This window comes from Canis lupus, chromosome 7 (assembly GCF_011100685.1).
Source record: "Canis lupus familiaris isolate Mischka breed German Shepherd chromosome 7, alternate assembly UU_Cfam_GSD_1.0, whole genome shotgun sequence".
Classification (NCBI taxonomy): domain Eukaryota; kingdom Metazoa; phylum Chordata; class Mammalia; order Carnivora; family Canidae; genus Canis; species Canis lupus.
The window spans coordinates 41,998,795-42,015,357 of NC_049228.1; the positions used below are offsets into that span (position 1 = coordinate 41,998,795).

Sequence of the window (16,563 nt, forward strand, 5' to 3'; positions counted from 1 at the left end):
GCACACATATCTGTGTGAGGGAGAGGCTCCTGCCTCCTGTGGGTGTGTAGCAGGCGTGTGGGGCCAAGTCCCTGGGCCTGGCGGGAAGGGGCACAGGCCTAGGCAGCATGGAGAGGCCATCGGCGGGTGTGTCCGGGTGCCAGAGGGGGAACTGAAGGGGTGAATGTCAGTCTCCTCACCTGAATAAAGTCTAGAACTAGTGGAAGTTTCTGCAGAATCTGGTCTCTTCACACCCCTTACACACAGAACGTCAGAGAAATTCAATTTGGCCAACTGAAGCCTCTTTCCATTTTATAAGCCTGATACAACACTTTTAAGAAAGATAATTTATTTTAGGGAAAAATCCATAATTACCTAACATGAAAAACCCCAGCTAATGAACTAGTTTTAGGAACAGGAGGGCATCTCCTGGCTGCTCTGGTCACTCTTCAGCGAAGGCTGGGAGCAGATGTGCGCAGTGACCTAAAGGTAGGCGCAGAGCCGCTCCAGCTGCCCAGGGTTGGCGTCACTCAGGAACAGCAGCTCTTTCTTCCCTTCCTCCGTATGAGCTGGTGGGCAGGGGGAGGGAGGAGGGAAGGACAGCTGGCAGTGCTCTCTGCAGCATGGTGTCACCCAGAAACGTCTGTGTGGAGGCTCCGTGATCCAGATCATGTTGGAATGCAATGACCACTCCTAAGAGACCTCACTTCTAGTTGTCTCCGAAAACTATTATTTTTCCTGTCTTTATTCCTCTAGTCTGGCATCTCTGTCTCCCACTGTTCCAAGAACATCTTCTGGACTTTTGGACTTTGTCAAATGCCAACTCCCTGAGAAATCTCTGCATTGTGCCTCCCAAACCTCCAAATGCTACAGCTGCTTTATACTCTCCCCTCTATTCCTGGAATAACCTCCTCGTTGGCAGCCAGTCCTCTCTTACCCTGCAACAGAACCACCTTCTTGCCTCCTCCACACGCCAGAGCTGAGGCTGCTCTGCTGCTGGCAAGCTGCCCACACACAGCTGGGTAGTAGCACGAGCATCTTACTCTAGACCAACTAGTGAGATCTTGGGAAGAGAAGTATGTGCTGTTGTGTAAATTAAACCTTAACCACCCCACCCCCTGCCTTTCCTACTGTCTAATTGGCCAGAGAGGCGGCCAGATAAAGGGAGAAGACAAACACGAATTGTAGGCTGTTGCTGTGGGAAGGAGAGCACAAAGCCCCGACAGGGAAAAATTTTATAACCCACCTTTCTCATGTTGAAGCCACTTGTTCTCCAAATAATACTGGATACAACTTTCAAACTCCTTTGGGTTATAGTTGGAGACCAGGATGGGAATAAAGGGATCCAGGGCATCAAATCCTTCCTGGAGAAGGAAGAGTAGCCACTTAGTACGGAGTCAGCAGAGAGAGAGACTGGACATAAATGCTTGCACGGAAGGTCCTGCTTTCCTTCTCTGCTTCTCACTGGGGCTCTGCATAGGGCAGCTGGCTGCTGTAGTTCATGGCCATGCACCTGCATTTGTAAAAGACACCATCCTGCTGGGGGCCACCACCTGTCTGAGTGTGTCTCTACGTATATAATTTATTTTATTTAAAAAAAATTTTTTTTACAGGTCTGACTTTATTAGCCAACAACCACTTAAGATACTTTGATAAACTCAAAAACCAGAAAATTAACAAGGGTGGGGATAAAGATCCACTAAATGGAATGAAAACTGAAATAAATGAATCAAAGTGTATTTCAAATTTCAAATAACACTTAAGGAGGGAAGCCAGCCTGAATTCACTTCTGAACAGGGCCCCTGGACAAAGAAAGACCCTGTCCAGGAGGACAAAAAGCACACCAAGCAAATACTGAGCCCCAGTCTGCAGTGTCCTATTCACAGAGTAAAGTGTTGGCGGCCATGGAAGTGCTGTCATTGCGAGCTTGGGCCGTGCCAGCAGGGAGACACCACACAGGTGGTGACTGGCGGAGACCCAGGAGGGGGCAGAAGGTGAGGCTGCAATGCTGGCTGGTATCGATGTGAGCTCACCGGTTTTCCACAAAGACAGAGAAATGGACAGAGGTGTGTGGGTGTGTACATGGAGACACATACGTGTGAACATGGCACATACCCATGTATGTGTGCAGCATGACTAGGATGGGTACCTATGTCAGACTCAAAGGCCTAGAAGTGATACTCCAGCAGCATAAATATACTGAACACTCACGTCTTGGGATCTAAAAGCCAGCCCATGCTTAAGAGTTGGGAGATTTGGTTCTACCTCTTGAAGAGCATATTTTAAACTTTTTTTTTTTTAAGTAGGCTCCACACCCAATGTGGACCTTGAACTCATGACCCTGAGATCAAGAGTCACACACTCTACTGACTGAGCTGGCCAGGCGTTCCCCAGGCCTTGGATCTGAATACTCTTCTCTACAATGAACTGGGGCTGCTTGGAGGAGTGGTTGATTCTAGGACAGCACATGGAAAGGATAAGACGACTGTGGAACATATATATTCCTTCCCCAAAAGTAAAGTAGGGCCTCAAGAATGATGGGGGCATATGAAAAGGATACAGAAGCCAGTTTGAAGGGGCATCTGCTGGCCAAATCTGGGATAATTTAAGCACCAAAATAATGATAGCAAAAGTTTAGAACTAATTAAAGAGGAGTCTACATGTCCATACTGAAACAAATGTGTCAGGGGAAAGTAAGTTCTTGCCAGAAATCCAGCTGACACATGTAGAAGACATGAAGGAGCTAGAAGATACCATTTTGCAAGTATCACACCTGAGTTTAGGGAAGAATCACAAGTGAATGCTCAAACCAGAAGGTAAAGTGTGAGGAGTAATGGGACAGTGACACAACCTCAAAGCCTATCTCCATGAGGAGCTTATTCATTACAGAAGGCAGACTGTCAGTCTCCTGAGGAGAAACCAGATGGATGGCACCTGGATCAGGTGTCCGAAGTTCATTCTAGCAGCTGCCAGGAGAGATGGGTTTCAGAGGTGCCTCAAGGACACATGGCATCACATCTAACATCACGTGCTCAGGAGAAAACACTCACAAAGCCACCCATGACTGGCACGTACTCTTCCAATACAGAAATATTAAGGTTGTAAAGACAAAGACTGAGGTGCTGTCCCAGACTGAAGGAGACTGAAGAATCAGGACAGTTGACTGTGACACTCAATCCAGGACTTTCTGTCTTTGGGAAGGGTATTGGGACAGCTGGCAAGATCGCAATAAGTCCTAAAGATGAGCTAACAGAATTATACCAATGCTAGTTTCCTGATAATTATGCTGTGGTTGTATATTTAGGACATCTCTGATTAAGGAAATACACATTATTTAGAAATAGGCATCATGTCTCCGATTACTGTTACATAATTCAGGGGAAAAAGTAGATGCAGAAGAATAAAGCCAATATGGAAAAGTGTTAACACTTTAGGAATCTGGGTGAAGTCATACAGGAATACGATTTTTCTTCAAGCCTGTAATTTCGTTAAAAACAAAACAAAACCCTCTTCAGACAGAGTGACTAAGGGGAACCAGATTTTCTGATGATTGTACCTTTCCCAGCAGCTCCTGGGGCAGATAGGCCTTCCTTGGCTTAAAGAGAGACCCAGTCTGGCTCAGCGTCAACACAATGGCGCCTCCGTGCTGAAAGAGAGGACAAAGGCCAAATGAGGAAAGAGTGGAGAAGATAAAAAAAATGCTTTTAATCATCTGTAGATTTTTAGTACAGGTAAATGGCAACTGAGCAGGTTCTTAGTTCTGCATTTGGCTCTGGACCACAAACTGCTACCTGATCTCACGTTTATCAAAATCTTTTCCATGGGATCCCTGGGTGGCGCAGCGGTTTAGCGCCTGCCTTTGGCCCAGGGCGTGATCCTGGAGACCCGGGATCGAATCCCACGTCGGGCTCCGGTGCAGGGAGCCTGCTTTTCCCTCTGCCTATGTCTCTGCCTCTCTCTCTCTCTCTCTGTGTGTGACTATCATAAATAAATAAAAATAAATTAAAAATCTTTTCCAAAGTTAAGACATAAAAACACTCTGAACAACTGCCAAGTAAAATTGTGCCAATATTTAAATACAATGAGTTTTTTCCCAATCAGGTGGAAAGATTAGAGACCAAATGCATAGACTTTAAAGATTTTACTTATTTATTGGCAGGGGGAGTGAAAGCAGGGGGAGGGGCAGACGGAGAGAGAAGCAGACTCCTCGCTGAGCAGGGAGCCCAATGTGGGGTTCGATCCCAGGACCCTGAGATCATGACCTGAGCTGAAGGCAGACACTTCACCAATTGAATCCCCCCAGGCGCCCCTAAATACATAGACTTTAACTTCTAGCAGTTACGGGAATTAGAAGAGACAGAAGAGCTTTCTTCCCTAAACTCAGAGACTGACGAGTAGTGAGCATCCCGTGTACTCACCCAGTCGTTTCTCACCATCTTCCTCAGGCTGCACACGAGCGCCAGCTCCTCGGGGGCTATCTGCACGCCACCAGTGTGAGGACAGGGGATAGATGTCAGGACGAGCTCCCCTTGGACGCTCTCCTGGCACCAACTAGAACGTTCTCAGCGGTTCCATAAACCCAGCAACCGATGGCACAGCCTCTGAGAGGAAGGGGCTGCCAGCCCTGGACCCCTCTGCCCTCTGCCCAGTTTCTGATGAAAACCAGTCACCGAGGGAGAACACCCCCAACCCGATGCTGCTGTCTTCTGCTCAGAGGTAGGTGGCTTGGGTGCCATAATACAGAAAACAGTCACCTAGCCCCGTTCTGAAAATAGAGGGACAAGAGAAATGGACAAACACAGGTTTCGCTGTGGGGGTTGGTTTCCAAATCCCTGCCTTGGTTTTCATGGTATTGGGGGGGGGGGGCTTCCGCACCCCCCTTGGCCCTGGGTGCCATCTTCACCCTCCATCTCAATCCACATACTCCCAAGGCAAGAAAATCTACCGCATGGGCTATGAGGCTATGTCCAGCCGCCACACACGCCGGTGCCAGAGGTCAGAGTGACAAGACAGACTGGGTTTTCCTACCAGGCTCTTATCTTCCCTCTTCAGCGAGGTCCTTCCCCAGAGAGCATTGACTCCGTCCACCGCCACCAACAGATGGAACGCACCCAAACAACTCTGATTCTTGAGCTCCTTGAGGACAATCCCAACTGCATCTGTGGCATTCCTCACCCGCGTCAGGCCCTGCAGGGAAGAGAGGCAGAGGCCTGCAGCCCAGAAGAGGCCTCTGGAATGAGGGTCCACATCCAGGGACTTTTTTTTTTAAAGACTGTTTGTTTGTTTATTTATTTATGAGAGAAAGAGAGAGAGAGAGAGAAAGAGAGAGAGTGAAAGAGAGGCAGAGACACAGGCAGAGGGAGAAGCAGGCTCCGTGCAGGGAGCCCGACGTGGGACTCGATGTGGGGACCCGAGGATCACGCCCTGGGCCGAAGGTGGTGCTAAACCGCTGAGCCACCCAGGGATCCCCTAGGGACTTTTTTTATACCTGTTCAACCACTGCTCCCAGAGGACTGCCTTTCTCAGTGCTTTCTCGCTTATTCCAGACGTACTTCTCTTGAACTTTTATCTAAAAACAAAATAAAAACAACAAAAAAAGCTATTTAGCCTAAAGATGATCCCAACTAAGAAGGTAGGAAGGTAAGGTTGTTAGGAGTCCATTTGAGTTGATTTTTCCAGCTGTGTAAGAGCCTCCAGAATAAAAGTGAATGCCTCCCAGCCTTTCTCTGCCTGGGGCTCAAGAACAAAGCCGGTGAGGCTTTCTGATAACAAAGGTCTGGGATGAGGCTGTGGCAACCACATTCATAACCAGCTCTCTGAGATGACTTGGATTTATATCCAGAGTTGAAAACTTCTGGCCTAGAGATTGTATCCAAGAATCACCAGAGCAAAGAATAATTCTGCCAATACATGTCTAGTTCCATGGAAGACCTTATCTGGCGAAGATTACACAGCTGAAAATATGCCTCAGAGGACGGGAGACTGTTGCTGCGGAAAAGTCAGTGAATCCATCTGCACTGCACCTTGCTCCTCAGAAAATTCCCAGGGATGGCTTATACCACTGCTGTATTTCACACAGATGAGCATAAAATGTACGAGAGGAACATGGCACAGTCACCCCAACTATGATATTAGTTCTCTACAGTCAACTGTGCTCAAGACACAACAAAGAGGGATCCCTGGGTGGCGCAGCGGTTTAGTGCCTGCCTTTGGCCCAGGGCATGATCCTGGAGACCCGGGATCGAATCCCACGTCGGGCTCCCGGTGCATGGAGCCTGCTTCTCCCTCTGCCTATGTCTCTGCCTCTCTCTCTCACTGTGTGCCTATCATAAATAAAAAAAAAAAAAAAAAAAAAAGACACAACAAAGATAAAGTCTATTTAAGAGACTGTCCAGCATCGAACTTCTGGGAGTCTAGTCACCTGACTCAAGAAACGCTCATTTGCAGTTTTGAAATTCTTCAGCCATATCGAAGCCTCTACAGGTTGATCAAAGCGCTGCTTGTTGTAGGAAGACTGCAGGAGACCCCGACAATTTTTCACCCAAAGATGAGCTAAAAAAACAAACAAGGATACAAACCAGGCAGGAACTGACTGTATTCAACTCAAAATACTCTCTGCTTCTTTACGTTACATGAGATGACTCTTGAACAACAAGGGGCAAGGGACACTGGCCCCCCTGCCATGCACTTGAAAATCTGCATCAGGTGCCTGGGTGGCTCAGCCGTTGAGCATCTGCCTTCGGCTCAGGTCATAATCCTGGGGTTCTGGGATTGAGTCCCACATCAGGGTCCCCCTGGGGAGCCTGCTTCTCTCTTTGCCTGTGTCTCTGCCCCTCTCTCTCTCTCTCACGAATAAATAAAATCTTAAAAAAAAAAAATTGCATCTAACTTCAGACTCCCCAAAGCTGAACTACTACTAGCCTATAACTGACCAGAAGAAGCCTTACTGATAACAGAGTCGATGAAGAAAGATTTTGAATGCTGTACGTATTTTATACACTGTATTCTTAGTCAAGCAAATTAGTGTAAAGACAATGTGACTTAGAAGATCCTAAGGATGAGAAGATATATTTACAGCCCATGATGTATTGAAAGACTTCTGTGTGTTAACAGGACCAGCAAGTTGGAAATCATGGTGTTCAAGAGCCAACTATGTATTCCTTAAAGACCTCTTAACTTCGGAGGTTTACGTTTCTGTCTGGTCCATCTGAGATAACACATGATTGCAATCACTACTCAAGCGGGTTAAAGGTCACTTTAGCTTCCTGGCAGTTGTTGTTTTTTTCCTTGCAGTATTTAAAGAGAGAAAAAGAAAACCCTCACCGGATGTGCGCAATGCCCAACACAACGGAGAGGGCTGCACGTGAAGTATGAGAGTTTAAGTTTTCAAGATCCATGCTGATGGCTCTAGGATGCTAACAAATAGCCCCACGTACCCGCCCTAACCCCAGGGACTCAAAACTGCTGACCGTTGGCAGGAAAGCCTGTGGTGACCTCTAAGGCAGGAGTTCATGCTCTTGGGTGTCACATCCAAGTGAGGACTACTAGGCCAAAATACTTTTTTTCTTTTTTTGTTAAAGATTTATTTATTTGAGAGAGAGCGAGAGCAAGAGAGCAAGCATGTTCATGTGGGAGGGGTGGGGCAGGGGGAGAGGGAGGGAGAATCTCACACAGATGCCCTACTTACTGAGTGTGGAGCCTGACTTAGGGCTCAATCCCACAACCCTGAGATCATGACCTGAGCTGAAATCAAGAGTAGGACGCTCAGCTGACTGAGACACCCAGGCACCCCCAAAATACTTCATTCTTATTACCAAAAGGCTCTAGTAAGGTTTTTGCTGCACTTCCTCTTGTTGCACATACACCTGCCTGTGATTACTGTGACATCATGATGAGCCAGCTTAGATTGGCCTGCACCTGGAACAGAAGGCTTCTGAAAAACCATTGCAACCTAGATGCTGTCACAGCCTGGATGCCAGCATTGTAACAGGGACCTGACCCGACCCAGTGAGGAGAGGGCGTTCTTACCATCTGGAATGTGCAATATTAGCCAGTCCTGTTTTGCACAGAAATGAACAACGTGGCAAAGACTGAGGGTTTTTCCTGTTCCCTTCTCCCCATCTAGAGCACCCATTGTTAAAGAAAACATCACCAGAAGGGACACCTACACTGTCAACAAATGGCCCCCCTTTCCACTTCCTCTTAACCCTCATTGGCTCCAGACGACTCCGGAGGCAGGAAAGGATACAGAGAACATACCGCACAGCTGGGTGAGCAAAATTGGTGTTTTTCAGGTAATGTAGAAGCTCGAGGGCTGGTTTCCTCACCATCAGACAAGCTTCATTGAATGTCTTCACCTGACAAAACAAGAAGGAGGGCAAGGTGGTGCGTGCAGCATACTGAGCCTAATACCATAACCAGAGCAGCCAAGTGCACTCTTCACCTGTTCACTCAGGAGAGGCTGGGCTGGCAGCTGGTATCCACATAATTCAGCTAAAATTTGAAACACGTTACCCACAGCAAGTAACACAATAGTCACCTTCTGATTATTTCTCTTAAAGAAGCAGTAATATTATGTCAGTCATATAGTCCATAAGCTGAAATCTACATATGATCTATAGCCATCTTGTAACATAGTTATGTATACCACTTAGGATTAACATAAATATTGAAAGAATGTAAAACATTTAACAAAGTATCTGACACATGGTAAGTACTGAATAAATGTTAATTCTTTTAAGTTTATTTTTAGCTAATTCTTGTAAGTATCTGGACTTTTCTCTACAAATACATATATGACAGCTCAGAGCAGGTGTGACCAGGTGCCCCAAAGCCCATGGGCCACTCTGGACACCAGCAACATGCAGATGCCAGAGCACTGACACACAAAGTTCAATCCCTTTTTGTCACCAGGAATAGTCTGGTGGAAAAATCTGGAAATCACTGATATGTGTGACATGAGAATTAAAATAGTGTTGGCATTTTCCTTTTTAAAGATTTATTTACTTGACACTATGTGCAAGCATGAGCAGGGAGAGGGGCAGAACAAGGGAGACCCAGCAGACACCCCACTGAGCACAGAACCCAAACTAGGGCCCGATCCCATGACCCTGAGATCATGACCTTAGCCGAAACTGAGGCGGAGGCTCAGCCACTGAGCCGCCCGGGTGCCCTTTTTTTTTTTTTTTTTTTTTTAAGATTTTATTTATTTATTCATGAGAGAGAGAGAGAGAGAGAGAGAGGCAGAGACACAGGCAGAGGGAGAAGCAGGCTCCATGCAGGGAGCCCGATGTGGGGACTCAATCCCGGGACTCCAGGATCATGCCCTGGGCCAAAGGCAGGCATTAAACCGCTGAGCCATCCAGGGATCCCCAGTGTTGGTATTTTTTAAAGAAATCCTATCTGTGCAACTCGATTGGGGAAGGACTTGACAGGCAAGTTCAAATTTAATGAAAAGTGAAACTTTCAAAAACCTGACACAGAAATTAAAACAGAAATGCCGTATTAGGAAATATGACCGTGCTAAAACACACAAACAATGGGGAGCTGGCCTTCACGTAAATGGAAATTATGGAAAGAATGTATGAGTAATACCCTCCAAAGCCCTGGGGGTCAGGCCAGTCTGAAAGCAACTGGAGCCGGTTACAACACTAAAGCTAGAGGCTGTACTACAAATGTCTTTGGACAGTTTAAGTGCCATCACAGATGACTCCTTCTGGTTGTGTCCTATTTCCAAATATAAGCCCCCCCCCACCCCCCCGTCCCAAATTTAACAGTTTTGATGACAAGGCTATTCATGGGCTAGAATTAACTCCTTCACTGGGGTTTCATCTGATCTTCTGAAATAGAGCACACTGAAGGAATGCTACCCTCTGGCTCCGAGGCTGAAAATCACCTGCATGGTCAAATCTGCTATTTCAGTAAGAAGGGACCGTCTCTGAGGCTGACAGCAATTCAGCAGGACTGAGTCCAAAGAACCAATGATGCCAACAGACTGTGCTTTCAGTTAATCATGAATTCTTTCAATGGCTATAAAGATTTTATTTTATTTTTTCATTTATTCAGAGAGAGAGAGAGAGAGAGAGAGAGAGAGAGAGAGGGGCAGAGGGAGAAGCAGGCTCCATGCAGGGAGCTGACGTGGGACTTGATCCCGGGTCTCCAGGATCACATCCCGGGCTGCAGGCAGCGCTAAACCGCTGTGCTACCAAGGTTGCCCTCTTTCAATGGCTATAAAGCAACCCAAGATGACATGTCTGGGTTGAAGTTGGAGCCACAAAACTACATTTTCTGGAAATCCAGGAGAATGAAAACCAATAATACATCTAATCCAAAAATCACTTCTGTTTGGCTCAGGAACAGATTGTGATTCTCTACACATGCTAATCATTTTCATGATCTTTTGCTAAGGCAAATATTAAATTCATTGCTAAGGCAAATATTAAATTCATTATAAACAATTATTATTTGAATTATTTGAATGCCAAAGGTTCTAGAAATCTGTCAGGTGGGTAACACAAGGAAAACAGTGGGCTATCATTTATCTAAGAATATTATGCCTGCCCTCGATGGTGCGCCACAAATAAAAGCCCACTTAAAGTAACTATAGTAACAGCACTATTCACAAAACAGCTGAACTCATCTGTCTTAGATTCAAATTTCATCTTTTACAGTTTTCTACTCACTGAATCCCACCCTCTGCCAGCAGCCAGTAGCAGCATGTTCTGAGCCCCCTCAACCCCCCCACCTTCAGCTCCCTCTTGCATGGAGCACCTGCATGATGAAGCGAGGGGGCAGGCCCTGGGGGAACACAGTCTTCAGATCCTGGAGGGGGATGTGGTAGTGTAGAGCGGCGTGCTGCTCCCCATGCCTGGCCTGTGAAATGAAAATGCAAACAACTGTAACAGGGCCACAGACAAAGTGGAAAGGGCCTGCTAGACCATGTTAAGTAGAAAGGTCATCTCTCAGGGCTGGAGAAGAGGTCTTTCATTTCTTATCTTAGACAAAAGATGCTGGATGTCCTTGAATCTATGGTGTGTATATAAAGCGCCTGTTGGCTCAGTGATGAAGCCAGTTGCTCAGCAACATAAACCCTGCCTGTGGAGGTGACAGAGACAATCCTTGCCATCTGGATTCTGTGCTGTGCATGGAGATGCTCCAGTCATGTGACAAGAGTGACTGCACACCACTGTTTCCATAGAAACCCCAGAGGAGCTGGTGATAAAGGGACTACAATTCCAAGCAAAGCTGAAAGACACCGCAGTGACTTCACTCATTCGGTTTACTTTGTGCTTTTGAAAGTAGATGAGCGCCAGAGACATAAAGAAAACACCCTCCTGAGCTGGCAGCCTGGGTGATGAGTTATTGATCCCTTTCCACATGCACAGCACAGGTTAAGGTGGGGAGGCCTGTGGGCAGGGAAGGTGCAAGAAAGTAGAAAAAGCTATTGGCTCCTTCCACATTTACGCACAGATCACATGACAAATGTCATTTAGGAGGGGCCACTTTCGTGCTGGGGTAGGAGAAAAGAAATCATCTGGCCTCAAAGGACGAGAAGCACAAAATGCAACACTGGAAACTGCTGGAATGCTGGCTTCTGCCGACAGACTTCACTTTCAATGCTGTTCTCAATGAATCAGGTTAGTTCCCCCTCCAGACACTAGGAAGTCCACTTAGAAAGGTGGAATGTAGCACCAGACTGGCAAACAGAAAAACTGGGTTCTTTAGCTGCCCTGCCATGTGATCCTGGGTAAGTCAATGTCTTTAGGATTCTCCATACCAGGACTGGTTGACTATGGCTCCCATTCTTGTAAATAAGCTTTTATCTATTTATTTATTCTTTTTTTTTTTTTTAAGATTTTATTTATTTATTTATGAGAGACACATATAGAGAGAGGCAGAGGCACAGGCAGAGGGAGAAGCAGGATCCATGCAGGGAGCCCGACATGGGACTCGATCCCAGGTCTCCAGGATCACGCCCTGGGCTCAAGGTGGTGCTAAACCGCTGAGCCACCCGGGCTGCTCCCTATTTATTTTTTTATTTCTTTCTTTTCTTTCTTTCTCTCTCTACTATTATTTTTTAAAGCCACATCTACTTGTTTACATAAGGCAGAGCTAAGTAGTTGGGACAGAGACCACTTCAGCTTATAAGCCTGAAATATTTACTGTCTGGCCTCTAAGGAGAAAAGTCTGCTGACCCAGTAAGATCAGTAACTACTAAATGGAACGTCTCAGGAACTGACTTAAGTATTTACTATGCACCTGCTTCATGCCGGACAAAATCCAGGGCATGAGTGGCCTTCAGTGGCAGGAGTTAAATCCAGTGTGGACTGGCCTGCCTGAGGTTTATGTGAATACGGCCTCAGACAGGGAAGAGGCTGATCTGGGCTCCGGAGTGTTGTCTTGGGTGCACTGTCTGACCACAGGCAGATCTGCTTCACTTTTCTGGGTTTCAATTGTCCCAATATGTAAAATGACAGCACCACAAAGTATAAGAACTGAAAGGAATCCATACACATGCTAGCAACTCACCGGGTCATCCTCACTAGTACAGGATACGGCTCTGGGTCTCTGGTCATCCAGGTGAGCATCAAGGCTCTGAGGGGCGGGGGACCCCCTGTGCAAAAAACGTCCAGGGTCCAACTATAAAAGAAACCATTTTCATGTTTTGGAATCAGCAGACTTTTTAGTATTAGGATCACTACAAAACTGAGGTTTTAAAGCCCCTCTACAACAGGGAAACTGTCACTAATACACATTTTAGTTTTATGTAAAAGTAATCCTTATTTTTACAATTCTCTACATCCAATCATGTTATCCAGACTCTGAATCTGCTGCAGCTTGTGTTGCTCTGGCAGGGCTCTGTCCCACATAGAAGCAAATGCATCTGTTGGAGATGGTCCCGGAGCAGGGCACATCCTCCTATGCTCTTGCCCCCGGTGGTAGACGGCCACTAGGCCAGTGTGTGGCCCCCCACCCCCCACCGTGACAATCACAGCCACTTCTATTAGGGGACTGGTGCGGTGCTCCCATTTGACAGCTATCATGACACTCCCCACAATAATTTTCTTGCTAGCTGTGTCCTGGAATAAAGACTCTCTGATTAAGGATGTGTGATGAGGGAGTGCAGAAAACCTCCAGCTAAGTGAGATATAGTGCTGGATGGGCAGCTCAGTAAACTGCACAGGGGACCCCTGTGCTGGGTACGGGATTTCAGGAGACAAAGCTGAGAAAATACTACCCGGAGAACCTTGTAAAACTGAGCTGAGGAATGAAAGGCCTTACATAGAAATGAAAAGATGCCAGCATAATACGGCTGGGGAACAAGAATTTACATAATAAAAATAGAAAAGCAGGTGAAGTCAGCACACTGGCCTGGTTATCGATTATCGTGCGGAGTCTCTGGGACTTATCTTGACAGTGGCAGGGAATCAGCCATGCTTTCTTTTTCTTTAAAAATTTTTAAATTTATGGGGTGCCTGGATGGCTCAGTGGCTGAGCGTCTGCCTTTGGCTCAGGTCATGATCCTGGGGTCCTGGGATTGAGTCCTGCATCAGGTTCCCTGCCTGGAGGCTGCTTCTCCCTCTGCCTGTGTCTCAGCCTCTCATGAATAAATAAATAAATAAAATCTTTAAAGATTTATTTATTTTAAGTAATCTCTACAACCCAACATGGAGCTCAAACTCACAACCCCAAGACCAAGAGTCAAACACTCTCCCAACTGAGCCAGCCAGGGGTCCCTCGGCCACTCTTTCTGATTAGCTGGAGGTTAAGCATTTTATGAGGGGAGATAAATCTTTTGGACTATGAAAGACGAAGAGTCAAGATTTAGAGGTGAAAATACCAGTTAGAAAGTTATTGTAGAACTTAAATGGGTATAATTTTTATGAGCAAAATAATAATTGTTTAAACATTAAAATCAACATGCTGAGATGGCACACAATATGATGGACCACAAACCATCTTGGAAATGTGGTGACAGCAAGAGTGAAACAGAACATCTACGATACAAACAGCAGCACTTGTCGCACTGGGCCGATGAAAACCCAGGGTATGGTTTGTCAGCTCAGAAGTCTGAACGGAATGCCCCAGTGCTGGTGCTACTCAATTTTCTCCATTCTACCGGAGACAAAGCACCAGTTCTTCATAAAAAAAAGCAGTAAATAAAAAATCAAAGATATTCAAGGACCACAAGGTGGTGGTATTTCTACACTAAACTTGGTTTTTTTTTTTTTTTTTTTTTAGTTAAATGCTTTTTGCAGCAAATTAAGACCTAGCAAAATGGATTCCTTACTTCTTACAGTGTTATATACGGCCTCACCCTGACAGTCTTGTGTTTCCGGGGAAGGCAACCATGTGTACACTTGCCTCTGCACAGCTCTGGAAGGAAAACCAGGCAGTTCCCGAAAGAACAGCATTTGTGATCCCATCAAGGTTACTAAATCAATCTACTGAAAGCATAAAATTCTTCTGACCCCTTGCTGCAGTTTGGACTCAGGTGTTTCTTGTCTGCTATCAAGGAAGAACATATTCTAGCCCTTTAATGAAAATAGTTGAGGCCTGAATCCATCCCTCTGTTGATCCTTGGTCTTTTTTTCATTTTATTTCCTAAGAATGGGTTATTTTGCCTTTACGAGTTTTATCATGAACCACTGGAAAAAAAGAGGAGCCCTATGGAAGGAAGGGCTCCTCCTCTAGGAGATCTAATCTGTAATGAAATGATCAGATGGAAGTGCCAGAGCCCTGCTGATCTGGCTCTCACCCTTTGGGACTTGGGATGAATCTGGAGTCTGAGGGTGCCCTCTGGGCCCTGCTAACCCACAGCAGATGCTCCTCTGGGTGCTGTGACAGCACTGGGCTACAGGTGCCATTCGTTTGTGACTCCGCTACTGGAAGTGTGAGGTCCTGGACAACAGGGACCATAAAATGCCACATAGTACAGCGCTCAAGGCCACAGGCTTTGCAGTCAGACAGCCTGGATTCTACAACTTCACAGAATGTTACCTCAGGCACTTTACTTAGCCTTGCTAATCATCACTTTCTTTATCTGTGAAACAGAGATACTTATTTCCTGGGCTGGTCATCGTGCCTGGCACATAACAAATGTCCAACAAACCATAATTACTAATGGTGAAATGAGTCACTGTAGAATCCTGAGCACCTGCCTGGTAGAAGGTACTGAGAAAATATCTGCTCAATAAATGAAGTAAAGCAACACAATGGTCGTATTTATATATGATTTTATTATTTTGTTAAACTATCAGATGCTAAAAGTCTAAAGAAGCAACTTATTTTTCTTTTAAATACTTCACTAAGGGATGATAATCATGAGTCTCATTAGATATAATAAAAGTTAATAAAGATAACTGCAATCAAGCTTATGTGTTTCTTTTTTAATGTTAATTCTCTAATACATCTCCAAGCATAGCTTTTGTGCTGAGGGCTGTCAGATTTTTAGGGTAGAGGAATGGAGTTGTGACTGTCTTCTAAAGTGCAAACTTGTAAATTACAGCACTTGGCAACAGAGGTTTTCCAGAGCATGTTATTCTGGATACAGTGAATCCATCTAGAAATAAAAACTCCACCGAAAGACAATATGCACAAAGCTTTTAGGTCAGCTAGGACTCACCTGCCGGGCCCCAGAGAGAAGCCTTGTCATCCTTCTCAGCATCGTGGCTGTAATCTTAAGTAAAGTGAAGATGCAAGCCACAACTGGGCAATGTTACCAGCACGGATGGACGCCTATCTAGAGTACATACAGAACACCTACACATTGACCAAAAAAAAAGGGGGGGGGGGCAGAAAATACAAATAAGATATAGAACAGGAAATGGCTAGTAAACCTAATAAACCCATGAAAAGATTTTCATCCTCACTACAAGTCAGGGAACTATAAATTAAAACCACCATGATGAAAACCATTCACCTACCATTTTGGGAAAAATGAGAAAGACAAAAGGAAATGTGCCAGAGGCTTTGCAGCATGGGAGATACTGTCAGAGGGGGTGGGAGTATAATCATCCTAAAAAAGTGATTTTGGCGGGGCAGCCCTGGTGGCGCAGTGGTTTGGCACCGCCTGCAGCCCGGGGTGTGATCCTGGAGACCCGGGATCGAGTCCCACATCGGGCTTCCTGCATGGAGCCTGCTTCTCCCTCTGCCTGTGTCTCTGCCTCTCTCTCGCTATGAATAAATAAATAAATCTTTAAAAAAAAAAGTGAATTTGGCATTATCCTATAAAGTTGAAAATGTACAGGTCTCTGACCTATGATTTCTATTCCTTGGTATTTTTTTTAAAGATTTATTCATGAGATACAGAGAGAGAGACAGAGAGAGAGAGGGACATCTAGGTGGCTCAGCGGTTAAGCATCTGCCTTCAGCTCAGGGTGTAATCTTGGGTCCAGTGATCCAGTCCCACATTGAGCTCTCTGTGGGGAGCCTGCTTTTCCCTCTGCCTGTGTCTCCGTATCTCTCTGTCTCTCATGAATGAATGGATAAAATCTTAAGAAAAAAAGGAGAGAGAGAGAAAGAGAGAGGAAGAGGAGCAGGGTCCCTGCAGAGCAGGAGCCCAATGTGGGACTCGATCCCAGG

General features: G+C 45.8%; 1 protein-coding gene and 1 long non-coding RNA gene across 11 annotated transcripts in view; one reads left to right on the top strand and one right to left on the bottom strand.

Annotated features, from left to right (window-relative positions):
* Window positions 1-311: 311 nt before the first annotated feature.
* Window positions 312-16,563, bottom strand: part of DAP3 (death associated protein 3) — a 34,227-nt gene continuing 17,975 nt past the window's right edge. For 4 of the 10 annotated variants that reach the window (XM_038543083.1, XM_038543086.1, XM_038543085.1 and 1 more), the window contains 12 exons: window positions 15,605-15,741; window positions 12,508-12,618; window positions 10,750-10,851; window positions 8,228-8,336; window positions 8,008-8,100; window positions 6,401-6,531; window positions 5,468-5,548; window positions 5,008-5,166; window positions 4,398-4,457; window positions 3,536-3,625; window positions 1,226-1,343; window positions 312-672 (listed from right to left, as the gene is read on the bottom strand). In XM_038543083.1, coding sequence (XP_038399011.1) covers window positions 506-672; window positions 1,226-1,343; window positions 3,536-3,625; window positions 4,398-4,457; window positions 5,008-5,166; window positions 5,468-5,548; window positions 6,401-6,531; window positions 8,008-8,100; window positions 8,228-8,336; window positions 10,750-10,851; window positions 12,508-12,618; window positions 15,605-15,646 — 1,263 coding nt within the window. In that variant the 5' untranslated portion in view covers window positions 15,647-15,741 and the 3' untranslated portion in view covers window positions 312-505. The remainder of the gene's footprint in view (window positions 673-1,225; window positions 1,344-3,535; window positions 3,626-4,397; window positions 4,458-5,007; window positions 5,167-5,467; window positions 5,549-6,400; window positions 6,532-8,007; window positions 8,101-8,227; window positions 8,337-10,749; window positions 10,852-12,507; window positions 12,619-15,604; window positions 15,742-16,563) is intronic. The other 6 variants (XM_038543087.1, XM_038543090.1, XM_038543088.1 and 3 more) reach the window with 6 other exon arrangements.
* Window positions 11,253-15,347, top strand: LOC111096737. The gene is made up of 2 exons (XR_005362370.1): window positions 11,253-11,615; window positions 14,221-15,347. It is a non-coding gene; the product is annotated as an uncharacterized LOC111096737 (long non-coding RNA).